This window comes from Lissotriton vulgaris, chromosome 8 (assembly GCF_964263255.1).
Source record: "Lissotriton vulgaris chromosome 8, aLisVul1.2, whole genome shotgun sequence".
Taxonomy (NCBI): Eukaryota; Metazoa; Chordata; class Amphibia; order Caudata; family Salamandridae; genus Lissotriton; species Lissotriton vulgaris.
The window spans coordinates 478,392,446-478,410,003 of record NC_141696.1 but is presented as its reverse complement, the minus strand read 5'-3'; the positions used below and the strand labels follow the sequence as shown (position 1 = coordinate 478,410,003).

The 17,558-nt window shown below is 39.9% G+C and overlaps 1 protein-coding gene across 1 annotated transcript in view; it reads right to left on the bottom strand.

The window, feature by feature from the left end:
* LOC147697206 (zinc finger protein 425-like) overlaps nt 1-17,558 on the bottom strand; it is an 87,188-nt gene that overhangs the window by 44,281 nt on the left and 25,349 nt on the right. The window contains exons 2-3 of the mRNA XM_086934274.1: nt 7,691-7,864; nt 3,321-3,447 (exon numbers count right to left, since the gene is read on the bottom strand). Of these exons, the coding sequence (XP_086790400.1) occupies nt 3,321-3,447; nt 7,691-7,729 (166 nt within the window). The 5' untranslated portion in view covers nt 7,730-7,864. The remainder of the gene's footprint in view (nt 1-3,320; nt 3,448-7,690; nt 7,865-17,558) is intronic.

Genomic DNA, 17,558 nt, shown 5'->3' with positions numbered 1-17,558 from the left:
CCTCTATAAGGATGTAATTAAAGAGTTACGTGAAGCCGAACAAATGTTTCTCCACTGAAGGCTAAACAAAGATCATCTTTGCACTAGCGGCTCATTAGATTTCAAGAAAAGTGTTTCCTTTGTTTTAATGGGCTATTGTTGCCTACCTATGCAGGACAGTTTTTAAATGAATGAAGAATCTTAGATGGTGCATAAATGCAGAGCTAACAGTCACTGGATGCAATGTGCGTACTGTTATTCTAGAAGATAGGGATGATGCTCACCAAAGCTGAAGATGGCCTGTCTCAGCTACCATCACCCATTTCACTCAGGCAACTAGCCAGAAACAATGTGCTCCAAGAACCACGTAATTGATACCAGCATAAGCTTCATCATGCCTCAGGCTGGGCACGTTGTCTTTCTTTAAAGACTGCTCTGTCAAGCTAATCACCTCTCATTCAGAAGCTTACATTCCTTTTCCTACACCACCTGCCCAGTGTCTACTGCTAATGGATACTGCACCATAGGTTATCTGACTGCACCTTCTGAGACCGCCATCCAACACGATATCAATAGAGCCACTGTTCCTGAAGCAAAGAGACAGTAGTTATTTTGCACCTTGTCACCATGATATTTTAAGAATAATCCAATCAGTTTACTGAATCTTCTCTACAAAAGACGTAACAAGCAGCCATTTTAAGTTCATTTATGTATACAAGGCAAAACCATAGCTAGCTGCCAAACTCCCAAGAACCATTAAAAAGTGAGTCAAACGGTTTCCAGCTGTTGCCTGCTGTGCCTTAGCATCTGTTGATTATCATTGGGACCAAACAAGCATTGCTTTTTTGCAAACTAGCCCTTTAAGTATTCATAATCCTTGTTTAAACAAAAAAATATTTGTAAATTTAGACACCGGAGGGTAAATCAGTAACTTGGTCCAAAGCAGTAAGGCTGCATTTAGGAGTCTATAGCCTGATTTAGAGTTTGGTGGACAGGCTTTCCGTGACTGAGCCCTCTTGGCTCCATCAATGGGAAGCGTCCTTTGCCGGCCCAATCAAGCATCCAGTTGGAGGAAGAGCATTTCACTGCCCATCCTATTTAGGGTGGACAGAGGGAGATCTTTTTCACCATGAATCCGGTAAAACCTGGCAATGACAGACTGAAAGAAAAACCCAAATTATGCCATTCCCCCAACACCCAGAGAAAAAACCTGGATGTGGGATCATTTGTTTTTTTGTTTTTCAATAATTGACTCTCACTCTGGGAGTTCTGTTTCAGAAAAACAAAAATGTTATTAAAACATACAGGAATCACAGCGAGCCGGCAATGATCTCTAAATCTGGCAGACGGTAGTCCATCAGAGTGGTGCAGTTAAAGTTCTCTACCACCCTGGCCGTCTGTATTCTGTCCGCCAAACAACAGATTAGGCCATAGGACCTTGTGCTCCCCATACTAGCAAAACCACCAAAAAGACTAAGTTAATAAGTTATTAAGGGAGGAATTGCTTTTATGACGAATGTCGAATAAAGCTTTGAAATTTGATTTGATTGTGCAATAATGTGTATTTAGATTACTGTGATATGTAATGTTCCAACTATTTCACAAAAAGATTGAAAGGAAAAGTTGATAGTTTAACTTCTGAGCTACACTATACAATAAGAAAAAAGACAGTTTTAAAACGTTCTTAATACTTCAGCTGATCTAACTCCAAAAACCATGAAAGTAGGTGCCAGTTTAATAAATAACCAGAATTATTAAGCACAACTGTGCAAAACAAATGCCGCATACATGCAGAAATGTAGAAAAGCTATCCTCCAAAATAGCACAAATGCTCATTGTTTAAACTATGAAGGCTAAAATATTTTTGTAAAACAGACTGTTTGATGACGGATCTCAGATTTTATACCATATTGTTCTATCTTTTCTATGAAACAACTGGCTGGTCACACTTAGAAAGTACGTACTGTCTGTGATGGCTGGTGTTTGTGACAGATATGACGAATAAAAGGGACTATTTCTTATCCACAGACTAACTGGGACTATGGCTCCTTCCAAAAACAACTTCAGGAACTCAGGCACAGAGATTAAACCATGAAGCAACAGGTTCCCCTCTACAGGTAATTTAACTGATAATCTGATCAAAAAGATATAAATGAACAGAAAACAAAATCATCCATTAAAAATCTGTGAAAGGTAAACCATAACTAAATAAACTATTCACTGCTGACCAAGCAACATACATCAACATAAACTTAAATGGAGATTTAATACATCTATTAATGATGGAACAACACATGAAACAATAATCAAAAGATACAGAAAGAAATGGGAACCCCCTTAAAATTGTCACTCTTAACATCCCAGATGATTTTTAAGCAACCGACAGTGCAGAATCACCATGACCTGCAAATGTTCTCTATTGAAAAATTGGTATTTCTTCAACAGAACAGTCAAATTCCATCTTGATCCTCCGATACGTGAAATTAAGCACCTCATTAAATCTCCAAACAACCGGCCACTCCTTACTCTACCTTGCTGTAAACATACCACAAACTTTGCTGTCAAAGAAATGTCAATCCCAATATTTGAAATTAAAACAAAATATATCAGAGCCTTCTTCATATAAATTAAAAAGGCTTTTCATTCTGCAAGACAAATCCCTCCCATGACAAATGGATGACCACAAGCCTACCTTCCAAATCAAACTGGTGAAAACAGATCCCCCAAACTGTTGAAATACTTGAGGGAACACAAGTAAAATCTGAACATTACCATCCCAAGAGCTAATGAAAAAAAGTATAGGTATGACAGCAGCAGGAGACACCAAGAACATCAAAGGAGTAAATTAATGGTGTACTCACTTTTTTATCAATAAAAAGAGGTGTGGTTGGGTAAGGGGTTTCCACATTTACTACAAGGCATACAGGATCCCACAGGGATTGCTAGTGGTATTCATTAATTAAATGACAAGTCTATGCTCTAGCTTTGTCGTCAAGCTGGACAGCCTCGTGATTTCTATACTGCAGATATAGCAACAGCGTAATGGCCTGTCTCTCATAACTATACAGAAACATGGATAGGATACAGCGTGCTCCATTTAAATTAAATACAGTCTGAGGGTAAGGGGTGACAAGCATTGAATAAAAATAGTATAACTAGATACACATATCAATATTTAAAGATACAACACTAGTGTCTGCAGCTTTCAAAACATCAGACATCCTATTCTATAACTGAAATGTTACTGTTTACTCTACTGCAAAAAGGTTACAGTTATTAAAGAAGTGTGGCAATTAATGATCTGAATAATAAAAAAAAAACACATGAACGCAGTTCCGTACCTAAAGATATCAACGTCTCGTAATTCTCCTGCATTACATTCTTGTACAGCTCCTTCTGCCACTCTTCTAAAATTGCCCACTCTTCTTCGTAGAAATAGACTGCAATGTCTTCAAAATTGAGTGCTCCCTGAAATACAAGCCCACACATAAACACATAAGTCACACCAAGCAAACACTCATATTTCCAAGTGACCATAAGTTGTGGCTTTAGTACTTAATTTTAAAACATATTTTTGCAGTATTGGTGGAAAAAGGGCACTTCTACTCTTTCAGAAGCCACAAGTTAATTTTATAATTAGACCTCTCTTGTCACTAACTAAATTACTGTTAGTCATTTGGTTGCATTACAGCATGAAAACCAAATATTAGAATTCCATCTATTTACTTGGTTTAAAAAACACAAATACCAAATTGGCAAAAAAGAACAACAGAAAATTGATTATATGTCGACCCTTATTTTTTTTGCAGACTTTCATCCTAAGCATCTGCAATGATTGATTTGTTTCTTAAAACATGTAAAGGAGTGTCTCACTTTAAACACAACATTCTAATCGACTAGAAAACAGGCTTCTCTGAAATGACTTGGTCAAATAAAAAACAAAGAAGCACCAGCAAATCTTTGCTTTTAAATCCTAGATATGGACTATGTGGCTTTTTTTTTTGCCCGGAAGCCTTTTTCATGGTTCCAGTAATCACATACCCCGTATAATTTTACCTAGGCAAATCATTGAAACGCTTCATGTTAACCTAAACTATATACACAAAAAAATAAAATGTGGGAATACCAATGGCAAATTACCAAGGTAAGAGAGAGGAGCACTAAAATAAACCCTCTGGAGAATTTAGTTTCCACAACCTCCCAGCCTTCCCCTGTAAACTTGATACTCCACAAGCAATATACAAACTATATGTACCGCTATTACACAGCTGCTGTAGCGTATGCTGCTAGCGGCAATTTATTCAGCAAGACATTCAATCATTACTGCAACATCTTAAAATCATGCTTGAAGTAAACAGACAGTATAAATGTCTGGACAGAAACAATACAATAATTATATTGGATTTTAGCCTATTCTCTTTAAAACATCAGCTTCAGTGATATTTGTGCAATGCTCTCTCTCTCTACAAATGGTAAATTATTAGGACAAATGATACCAAAAACACGCACTACTGACCTAAACGGGGCTGTGAGTCGATTTTTTACTTTTTTGAAGAACATCCCCCTTCATGTCACTTTACCAACTCTCCTGCAGATAATACAGTTAAAGGATGGACCCTACCCAATTTAAAACCGGAAGTATCTTTCTTGTGCCAATTTTCCAATGTGACCACTACTAGCATGGTGTACAGCACGGATTTGAAAGGCCAGACAGACAGACAGACAAACACACACACACACACACAATACAGACAAAGACAAAAAAGGAAAAAAGAGCACCAACTAAAAGTATGTCTGTGCTTTCATTTACACTGCACTTACAACAGGTGCAAAATTAAAGTTGTCTGAAGATGCCGAATAGATCTGTGTACTCGTGTTATAAAGAACGTCGAATTCACCAACACTTTAAATGGCTTAGCATTAGTAAAACCCTAGGGTGCATTTTCAGCATTAACTATAGGAATTCATAGATGTGGTGAATACATTTAAATGGGCATTTGTAAACTCATCTTTTGGTATCACAACTGCTGCCCATCACAGGTCTAACACTCAATGTATATCTTTGCTGGAGGAGCACTCCACAAAAACGTCTGCCACTGAAAGATTGTGAAAACATAAGCTGTCAGAGAGAACAAAGTCTAAACATTTTTGAAGTTCAAACCATTATTGGAGTTGTAAAGTCACCTTTGCGAAGAGGTTCGTCCGTGAATTGTGCAATTCAAAGGCACAAGCTCACTGATTGATTAAACCTAATGAATTAACTTGCTGGCTTCTCAAAGTAGAATCTTTCAAATACCCAAGCCGAATACATCAGTGCAAGCCTGAAACAACATTTGCAATACAATAGGTCTTGCATTTGGGACAGCTTAAGCTATTGGCATTGTAAATGACATTGCTTTTTATTTATCTGTTTTAAAAACCAACGCATAAATAAAAGGCATTGTCATTTACAAAGCCAACAGCTGAAACCCTCGCAAATGAGAGACCTATTGCATTGCCAACCAAGAGTAGCAGATATTCGCACCATAGCCTTTGCCTACGGCTGAACGTCTAACTCTTGATTCCCAGACAACACTCACACTCCATCACATTCCACACAGGCCTGGGAGAGAAACACACAAAGCACACTCATTCTTCCCCTGACATAACAATAGAGACAAACTATCCGCCTGAACAACCCAAATAAAACAAGCAAGCTTCTCAAAATAATTTTCACGTCAAGCTCACACAGATGTCAGGAGTAACTGAAAGTGAGCTACACGTAGTGCAGAGAGCACATTAGACTACAAATTACCTACTTCTCCTCGTCGCTTGGCTTCTTTACATTGTGAGGCCTCCCACGCCTACCCCAACATCCCTTTTCCCAAATCATTTCAGCAAGGCAATCTAGGGGTGCACGGCCGCCATTAATGTTAAAAGTACAATCACGGAATGGGTGCGCTTTTAAAAACAATTTCTTTGTTAATGTAAATACGGTGAGCCTATAAATAAAGGCACGTGGCTGACTAAGTAAAAGTGTGGCATGGGTGCGTTTAAAAAAAAAAGTATATATGGCGAGCTGCTAATTCCACACAGGCATGGAGAGCCAATGTGCGATACAGAGAGAAACACACAAAGCACAAGAGTCCACTCATTCTTCTCCTGACAAAACAACAGAGACAAATTATCCACCTGAACAAACCAAATAAAACAAGCCTGCTTCTCAAAATCATTTTCACAACGTCAAGCTCACACAGATGCCAAGAGTAACCCGAAAGTGAGCTACACATAGTGCAGAGAGCACATTAGACTACCAATTACCTACTTCTCCTCGTCGCTTGGCTTCTTTACATTGTGAGGCCGTCCGCGCCTACGCCGACATCCTTTTTCCCAAATCCTTTCAGCAAGGCAATCTATGGTGCACGGCTGCCATTAATGTGAAAAGTACAAGCACAGAATGGGTGCACTTGTAAAAACAATTTCTTCGTTAATGTAAATACGGTGAGCCTATAAATAAAGGCATGTGTCTGACAAAGTAAAAGCGCGGCATGGGTTGTATAAAAAAAACAACTTATATACGGCGAGCTGCTATAACGAAAGGAGCGTGGCTGCCGTTATAGTAAAATCGTGCAATGGTGCACTTAAAAAACAAGACCAGGTACTCACCGGGACTGCAATATAGCGGAAAGAGGGACAAGGAGGGCCAGCGGGGGGATTTTGAAACTTTCCTATTCAGGCGAGATCCTCCCGAGGTATGGTGTACTCAGGGGCTGTCCCTCGTCACTGCGCAGGGAAACAAGTTGATTGCCGAAAGCAGCCCAACAAACTTGCATATTGAACCGCCCTCAGTTTACAAAGGGCAACAGTGCAAATATAGCTGTTCCTCCACAGCAATTATGTCTATTGCTTAATGAAGCTCTGATAGCGGCCACACAGAAATAGTAAAAACACCTTAGAAGACGTTCTGCTTTGAGCGATTTTTCGGTAATGGGGGCAAAACAAGCTCTCGCCATTGTGGAACGGCAGACGCTTTCATCCACAAAAAAGTGCCTACACCGAGTAATGAAGGGGAGAGTGTCACGCCGCCAGTAAAACCTCCAGTCCACGTGGGCGGGGCTAAAAGCGGACAGAGCAGCAACAAGGAGGGATTAAAAAGCTCCTTCACAATAGAAAGGCTGCGTTTGGCATAAGCTATGACGCAAGCCAATCGAAAGAAGGGGTGGGTCTTCAAGTCACTCTAGGAAACCTTATTTATTCCAAGAGGCACTCGCATGGCGAGAGCAGCGCATGCGCGCTGCTAATGCCAGGCGAGACCTAAAATCAGCTAGAATGTACCTGAAACTTTGTTTTTAAGCCCAGAATGAATTGCTTCTTTTTTTTGTAAGGACTAAGCAATACTTTCTTGGTCGTGCAGTTTCATGACAGCCAGCAAAGGCACAATGTTTCCGATACTGAAAAGAAGTTTATCAGAGAAGTAATAACGAGATGAACATTTCCAAAATCTAAAGCTGAAAATTGTCTATCACAAAGATGGGCTGGTATTCAAGCTCTTCTTTTCAGCAATTTGCTTTCACAATGTTCTTAGGACATACAAAATTAGCTTTACTATGGCATAATGGAATGTGCAAAAAAACAAAAAAGGTCCAATGATTCTAACCAAATCGGTCAACCACATACACACCACTGTTCGAGGGCACATACCATACTCCCAAACAATACTGAAAGAATATACCTGTCTTGATGTCCGTCCAGGACATATCTTTTCCATCATATAGTTTAGCTTCTTCAAGAACTTTGCAGATGATGCCGATACGTATGAATCCACAATGTAGAAATGTAAGATGATGTTTATCAATAAAAGCAGGTTCTTGCTAGACTTCCTCACTCCATCTTCTCGGGCCACGATCTGAAAAGGACAAATTATTGCTCCTCTCATTCAACTGTTGGAAGTGGTGGTCTACTTTTATATGTATTCTTTCACTTTGAATTGGATGCATTTTTCGGTTCACACAATCTATTTTAACATAACTAAACAGTCTTTGGGATATTTATAGACTCAGAATTTTACTTACAAACCCACTTGGATAAAACTAGTAATAATTGGCAGTCTGCATAACAAGCTGTTTCATCATCATATTAGTGATATTTGTCAGTGGAAATTTAGCTTTTTTTTTTAAGTACTGGCAGTTATTAATGGACACAGCCAACAACTTTAAAGTTTTTCAGGCGGTACGGATTTATGGTGAACTGGCAACCTCATTGTGTTCTTTAATTCAACCTGATCAGCACTCTTAGACTGGCAAGTAATGAAATATGTTATCAAGGCCCCAGGAGAAGTCACATTTGTGGCAAGTCAATAACCAAAAAACTGAGACAAAACTAAATTGTTTTAAAGGTTAGGCTTCGGTGAAGTGGGATGCAAATCTATTTTAAGAATGAATGTTGGAACATGAAGCAATCTGAACCATTCTATGGTTTCCCCAAGATAACCATACTAAATGTACCTCCGTTAGGATTCTGCTCCAGCACAGTCTCAAGGATCCACATTCCGTTTTGGACTACTGATTTGCAGTACTCCAAAACCCTAAAACCTTTGTTTTTTTAGTTTGCCATAGTTTTCTTTTCGCGGTTTAGTCATTCGGGAGCAGGGATAGACCCATTTAGAGAAGATTAGTTCTAATAATCACATACAAACTAGAGATTAAACAACCATAACCTGTAGCATTCAGGCAAAAAGAAGTCCTGAAAAATCCCCCTCCTACACACCATTCATTAACTAATCATTACATGGCCATTGATGTCCAAAAAAAAGTAATAACTAGCCTTTATTTATTTTCCTTTGTATCCGAAAATCAATCTTAAAGTGTACTGTATCTGTTTTAATTCAAACAAGCATTGGCAAAGCCAATAGGTCTGGCTTGTACTGTGCTAAAACACGTTAACAAAAGAATTCACAAATGCAGTTTGTATCATCAAAGCCTCCTGTCTGCCAATGTGAGGAATAAAGTGGTAAGAATTGCTCTGTACAGAATGCATACAGAAAATAAAGAACGGAAGTGAAAGCTTGGTGATTGAGTGTACTTTAAAATATAAAATAATCACTCCTGTATTACACTGGAAGTACTTCCAGTAAGGCTGAATAATACACAAAATAGCCAACAGCATAAGGTGAATGAGCATTATTCATCTGGGTGGCCCCAAAGCACACTAATTTATAGTTCAACAAATTGTTAACAATACAACTTAAAGACAAATGCACGGTCAAGTCAGACCTAAAACATTAGAACAATCACCATTTTTCTGAATGCCAGAAATCTGGAGAAAAAGAAAACAACATGAGGAAAACCCGATGGTCCAGTTGAGACTGGGTAAATCGTTATAAAAGGCAACAATGTCTCAAACGGAATTCATGTGCAAAGACAAATATAATATATGACAGATCAATGTCAATCACACAGACAAGGGAGACCACAAGGATTTAACGAGGGACCAAGACATTGTCAGTATATTTAGAGGTAACAGTAGTTGAAGCAGAACTACATTACATTATTTTGATGGTAACCCAAAGTACATTGTGCACAATAGTGCTTGTGGAAAAGTGAATAGCGCAAGTGACAAGTGGAAATTGTTAGAAAAAGTAATAAAAGGCTACAAAAACAGTAGATAATTCAGATGTGGAAGATGTCCAGAAAGGATCGATAACCAGTTCGGTAAGAAAGGAATTAATCGTGGTAAACACCGGTCCTGAATTGTTGATTCTTCCAGCCCATGGATATTTCAGCTAGCAGGTCATCTTGAACTTCCACGTCCGCTTTTTTCTTACCGATTCCTGCAGCCCTTGGATTAGTGACTACACCGGATGTTTATCACAATTAATTCCTTTCTTACTGAACTGGTTATCCGATCCTTTCTGGACATCTTCCACATCAGAATTATTCACCTGCTCGAGTCACTTGTGACCCTTTTCCAGCACATTCCAACGTAAAGTAACCCAGTCGTGATGATGACCCTTATTCATCCGGGTAGAAACGCCGTCGACTATTCAGCACTTGTCTAAGCGTCATCTTGGTTCCATAAAACAGCACAAACCTTGTAAAAAGTACTATCTACTGTTTTTGTTACCATTTATTACTTTTGTTCCTTGCGCCGTTGCTCGCTGTTTTCTCACTATTTCCACTTGTCACTTGTGCCGTTCACTTTTCCACAAGTGAATCCGGAGCAGCGGGAACGTGGACTGAATCTGGCTGTTTGCGACGATTAATTCCTTTTATTACCGAACTGGTTATCGATCCTTTCTGGACATCTTCCACATCAGAATTATCTACTGTTTTTGTAGCCATTTATCACTTTTTCTCACTATTTCCACTTGTCACTTGTGCCGTTTACTTTTCCACAAGCACTATTGAGCACTGTGTACTTTGGATTACCATCAAAATAATGTAGTGTAATGTACTGCTGATACAACTACTGTTACCTCTAAATATACTGACCAATGTCTTGGTCCCTCCTTAAATCCTTGTGGTCTCCCTTCTCTGTGTGATTGACATTGATCTGTCATATATATTTGTCTTTCTACATGAATTCCGTTTGAGACATTGTTACCTAATATAAAGAAATATGGAGAAGAAATCATTGAAAGTGAATAACACTAAATGTATAAGAAGGATATCTAGTTCTTCAACATTAATGATTTCTAACCATTTGATCAGTTTCCTTTCTGCTTTTGTGATGTATGTTCTGTGCTACATTTTTTTTCCAAAGGCATTCACAGACCACGTTCTCTTCATGATGTGGTCCTCCAGCCCTTTAGTTCCCTCATTCAAATATACTTTTCCACCGTCCCTCCTGTGCTTATAAACATCTCTAGTGGTTTCCCTGCATGATGATAAGTCCCTTTCAAGGATCTAGACTGACCACAAAATATTAGACTGTAGTTAAATCAGTTAAACACAGGCATAGCCTTTCTCACCATCTGGGTAAATGTCTACCTAGATCAGCATACACCACTGTTATTGCCATGAGGCACTTAAACTGTTGCAAAATAATAAGTAAGAGGTGCTGTTGTGAAATACTTCAATAATCAACCCTATATTCTCTGGTGCCCATAATGAATACTTGATATTTAAGTATGCTAGTCAATGATGTTATATGGGCATATGTTTTTTTTTAGCTAAAAGTTACTTTTTACATCAAATTTGTTATATATAGAAGCCATCTGCTCAATGTTTTTGAAGCGTAATAGTTTCAAACCATCATTTTATACCCTTATAGTGTTTGTTTAGGAGTTCAATTATACACCCCCACCTATAGCTCCTTGGTTGAGGAGCACTGAGTTCAAATGTAATTCATCCTAAAACCTTTCTCAAGACCTACTGTACTTACATATCACGGGTGGATAAAAAACTTATGACAACAGACCTATTTGTGGCCTAAAGGGATATTGTTTGTTAATGGCGACCATAGATTGCCCCTTCTCTTGATGACTGGCTTTGCATGATGTGCTGATGTGCTCTAGCAGAGGAGTCAGTGTACAGAAACAGAGGATTACAGAGAAAAATGCAAAGATATGGAGGAAATAGTGCGAACATTTTCAGAGTCCGTCCATTATCAGTTTATCCTTGTACCTATGTCAAAAGTGGGTTGTGTACTGGCTGTTAGTAGGCCCTCCGGATTACGCAATATAAAAATTTTCATTGTGTTTGTCACTTCTGTGTCCCAATCAAATCTCTGTACTGAAAATGCTATTTTCTGCCTATCTTGTTTTAAATATCAAATAAAAAAGGTTAAAAAAAAGAACTACTGTACGTAAAACAGCTAAACTGAAAATTGAGAATCTATTATGGCATAAGCAGGACTCTCAGTAAAGTGATATAGCCTCAGGGATGTGGAATTTAATAAAATATCTACTTGTCCATGGGGCAGGTTGCTTCATAAATCTACTTGTCCTGTAACAAGATCCACTAGTCCCTTTGGTGCCATGTAGTGTGGCAACAAATTATGGCAGCAATCTCATTATATAAGAGCTCTGATATAGCCTCTCTGATTATGCTAAGGCTCATACCATAGTAGTGTTTGAATACTTGCAATCCCCTTATGTTGCCATATTTCCGCAGATCTACATACTGGAGCTGAAGGTAGTGGTAAGCAATAGTTACAGGGTTAGAATGCCCGTTAGAGTCTGTGCAAACCTACTAACTTGCATGTTTTAAGTGTTTTCAACAACTCTTCCCTAATCTTTTCCCATACTGAGAAATGTTTGAAATTTACGCCTGACAATGGTAGACGTAAACCTTCTTCCAGAGTTGAGAAAAAAGTGGTTGGAGGGAAAGTGAACTTGCAAATACTCAGATTTTCCCATGAGCAAATCTAACTATGCATATTTGCTCATGTCAAAATGCAGTTCACAAATATTTTCTAGGAGTACTATTTCTTGTCCTACTTCTGTAGATTCTTGGGAATTCACGAAAGCTGTATAGCTGCACTTAATGCAAGGACATATACCATGGGTGCACATTTGAGACTTTCTTTAATAAATGAGCTCCTAATTTGATCTGCAGTTGACAAAAACCTTTTGTGTTTATTAAAATTCTGTCTCTCTCTCTGTATTGGCTGGCTTCACTGTCAGTGGCCGCATTCTGCTCTTTGACAAGGAGCATATCTGCACTCAAATTAGTTGTGTTCAGTCCTACTGTGGCAGTGGGTGCTCTTTGGGACCAAAAACAATTTTTGCTTTTGCCAATGTTTGTTGTACTGGTGAGGGCCTGGAAGCTCCTACACCAATAAGGTTTTACAAAAACCATGCCAAAACAATTCACACATTGACAAAATTGAAAAGCTGACCACCAATTTCAGACCTACTTCTTTGCCAATGCTTATATATTATTGTTTCCCATAATCTTATTGAAACTGGTTACACTGATTTTCCATTATGAATATTTTGGAAAATACTAGCATGCATCAACACATGTTACTAAATTATGCTGCAAAGAAATGGTACCTAAAATGTTACAGTAGTTCAGTGAAATGCATTTATTTTGCCTGCTTTCATTTTTAATGAACATTTTATTTTGAAAGCAAAGAATCATCAATCTTGCTTTCAAGCTGCTGTAAATATTTGCATCAAATCAGAGAGCATTCGGGAGCATTATACATAGCCTCATATTCCTAAACTTTGAAAACGCTTGTACACATTTTTATACTGGAACCACTGTCAGTAGTACAGTCTGAACTTACAACATTTACCTAGAGCGCTCACCCTAATACCAAAGGCTTTCGATTAATGAACCATGAATACACGTTTGAACAGCATTAACATCAGGACAAAAAAATTACCTTAACTGCAGACAGTGCCCTTCCATGCTCCATAATGTGGTATTGCTAACTGGCAGCCAAAGGGTTTGTGATGCGGGGGGATGGGCCTACTGGTCCCAAGAACAAAATACACATGAAAACTTGTTGCCCTTGACCCCAAACAATATGTCCTGGGCGTCGGGCTATAGGAATTCCACATCCCTGTAGCTTATACATGTCTCTTTTTTTGCAGCAGCTTCAGAACTACTCAATGATAAACACCTTTTTAGAAAGAAGAAATAAAGATTTTTAAAAACTTTTGAACATATGTTTTAGTGTAACCAATGGGTGCTGAGAACCAAATCATACTGATAGTCAAATCAACCATTATCAAATGAAACTGGAATGTTGCCTCAGGAAAGACCGAGACACTAATTGGGCAGCATACAGGATGATTTTAAAGTTAAAAACTGTCCCTTATGTAGAATATACCTTTGGATTATATTTCAAGCACTAACACTAAGAAGGGGAGAGGCCTCCTCTCTTCTGTGCAAATGAGCTTCTAGGCTAGGCAATGCAATGGGAATCCATTACAACAGGGGTCTCCAACCTTTTCTGTAGAAAAAGCTACTTATGTTTGATGATACCCATCCAGACATACGAATATTATTAGTGTTGTAATAGTGACCGCATCAAACACAGGCGTGTGGAATGTAATAAAATATCTACTTGTCCATAGGACAGGTTGTGTCATAATTCTCCTTGTCCAATAACAAAATCCACTTGTCCCTTTGGTGCCATGTAGTGTAGTGAAAAATTATGGCAGCAATCTCCTTATAGAAGAGCTCTGATAATAGCCTCTATGTCTATACCAGAGCTCATACAATAGTAGGGTTTGAATACTAGCAATTCACTTAATTTGCAAACGTTCCGCAGATCTACATACTGGGGCTGGAGGTAGCGGTAAGCAATAGTTCCCCATGATTGGAATGCCTCTTTGACTCTATGCAAACCTCCAAGCATGTTGTATGGTTTTTCATCAGCTTCTTTCTAATATTTACCATATAGAGAAAGGCTGGAAATGTACTCCAGACAGGGTCAGAAGTAAACATTCTTCCAGGGTAAGGGGAAAAAATGGTTGGTGGAAAAGTGAACTTGTAACTGCTCAACAGATTTTCACATGAGTAAATCTACACATGCATCTTTGCTCGTCCTAAAATGCAGGTAACAGATATTTTCTAGGAGTACGATTTTCTAGCCTACTCCTGTAAATTCCTGTGTTAAATGAAAGCCGTATATCTGCAGTAATGCAAGGACATAAACCATGGCTGCATTTTTGTGACTTTCTTTAAGAATTGGGCCTCTACTTAGGTCTAGCGTTAACCAAGACTGGTTGTTTGTTTTTTGGTTTTTTTATTTCTTTTTATTGATGACAAACAATCACATATTCAATAAACATCAAATAGACCCTATTGTGATTACCAGCTGTTTTTATTAAAATTCTGTCTCTCTCTCTACTGCCTGGCTTCACCGTGAGAGACCGCATTCTGCTCTTTCACAAGAAGAAAATCGGCATGCAAAGTAGTTTTATTCAGTGCCAGAGACTACAGTGGCAATGTATGATTTTTGAGGCTAAAAATATTTTTCTTTTACCAAAATTTTTGATAATGATGAGGGCCCAGCATCTTCCACAAAAATCAAGTTGTACAACAACCATGTCAAAACAAGACACGCACTGACAAAACCAAAAGGCTGACCATCAATGTCCTACCTATTGGCTTTGCCAATGCTTGTTTATTCCCAAATGGTCCCTGGACCTGGGTATCGGTTATTATAAAAAAAACAATAGTCCTGGGCCAGTTATTCAAAAAAGAGTTTGGTTAACAGAATTATCAACTTATTTGACCTTACATTAATCAGCTCAAAAAGTCTATAATTCGCAATGGAGTAAGGACGTCGATCAGATCATCTCCAGTCGTATAAATTACGCTGTGCCCCGGATTGCCGGATTCATTCAGCCAACTCTTGCCACACATACGGGCCTGAATATTACATTCCATGGATGGTCCGAGCACCACAGTCATGGTTTATATCTACTGACTAACGGGATTTGTCCTTAGTTGGCCCTTGCCACTTTACGGGCATTGGTGTAAAGAGGTTTTGGACTCCAATAGAGCAATGCAAGATTGATGAAGGTCACTTCACCTGTCCCCTTGTCCTGAGGAAGATCCACATGGCTGAGGTATTAAAATCCCTTGGTTGCCGATAAGCCGGATCGAAACGTAGACGCTATACCCCACCGCACCTGGACCAATTTCCCCTTCCCCATTACCCCCATTTTACAGCCTTAAGGAACCTCTCCTTACAACTTTAGAAAATATAATTCAAATGAATCATTTGCATGTGGCCAGGTTGCATCTAACTGTTTCTTGGATATCAGTTCTGTACAGTCTTGTAAATATATGCCCTTTACTTTTCTACGCACTTTGAGCTCTCTTGAATCCTTTATATACACCTGAGCACTGTTTCTTACACGTTCCCTAGAACATTCTCTTACCTTCTTGACCCTCTAGTGATTGTTTCTTTAAATGACTAAATAAATATATTGTAATAATACCTAGTGGCTTTTCTGCACATCTGTTTTTTTAATTACTTTCACGATTTATAGACGTTTGTGAGCTGATTAACCACTTCAGTGCTGATGACGAGCCAAGGCTCTTCATGCAGCACGGTGATCGTGTGCTGGTGACTAGCCTGGGCTCGTCATGAGCCGTGGAACGCTCACACACGGGGATAATTCCCCCGCTGTGCTGAGCGTTACATTGCGTGGGAGGGCTCATGACGAGCCCAGGCTCGTCACCAGCACACGAGCTCCGTGCTGCATGACGAGCCTGGGCTCGTCATCAGCACTGCGGCGCCGTGCGCGGCCCCCCTCCCCCCGCACCGCAGGGGAGTTAGCCCTGCGGCGAAGGGGTTAATGTAAGCTCAAATAAGTTGATAATTCTGTTAATCTAACACTTCCTTGAATAACTGGTCCAGGGCCATTGTTTCTTTATAATAATTCTTGTTTACGGTCATGTTCTATAATTTTGTTGAAACTGGTTACATTGATTTTGCATTAGGAATATTTTTGGGAAAATACTAGCATGCTTTAACATGTTTTACTAAATGAAGCTTCAAAAAATAAATTGTACCTAAAATTTCACAGTAGTGTACTGTTGGACTTGGCCCTTAAGGCAAGTTCACCCCTAATCTTTTTGCTTTAGATAAATGATATGTGTGGATGATTTTCTGGTCTGTGCGCACTTTTTCTCTGTGTCCCAGAGTAAAGTGCGTGCATGTAGTTAGGCTGGCCTGCCCTCCCATAGGAATGCATGGGGAATGTCTGTGTCCCTAGTAGTTCCTGATGCGTGGGGAGTGCATGCTCGAATTTGGTATGTGCGTGTTCGTGGGAATGAATGCTTCGCAATGATGTATGTTGCGTGAGTGTGTCATGTGTAGAAATGCCATTTCTAGGACTTGGCATATTAATGTAAAATATGCCTGCAGTGTGATTGGCTGGAGCTGGCTGGTGAGCCTGGCTCCAGGAAGGATGGATGGGTCTGCCCGGTGGTGAGTGTGAGATTAGCATGCTTGATGGCTTGGGAGGAGTGCACCTGGTCCCTGATGGGCCTGGACTTTCCCCACACAATGCTGGCTCCACCCCCTGTAGTGCGACTGATGGCCCCAGCCCTGCCAGTGAATAGAGAGAGTGGTTGAGGTAAACAGAGTACTTCAGAACCAGCTGCAACTGGTTTTCCCCCCACCCTACACCCTGAGACAAAGGGGTTTTGCTGTATAAAAAGGGGCTGTGTCCCCATGCAATTGGTCCTGTTCTTGGTTCTGCCTAGGATCTTGCCAGAGGGGGCTCTGCTGCTGCAGGGGCCAAGAGGACCGCCACTTGGCTGTCTCCCTGCCTGGAGACCCAGTGTGCTGGCTCTGGCCCTGCCTTGCCCCTCTGCCTGCCTCCAGACCCTGCTGGAGCTTTCCTGTGCCTGGAGGCACCCTGATTTTTGATTATAGCGCTAGGCGCGCTTTACTTTCCTTGAAGCGCCGAGCGCGCTTCCCTTGGCGCTTGAGAGCGCTGTGCCTTGCTCCCAGAGCGCTGGGGAGCTCTTTACTTGCATTGCCGGTGCCCACCCGGCTTTGGAGCGATTCGCCGATTTTTAGGCGAGCGAGTGCCCACCTCGCTTTTTCTTTCATTTGAAGGCCGGTGCCACCCGGCATTGACCCGTACTGTTTTATTTAATTACAAGCCGGTGCCCACCCGG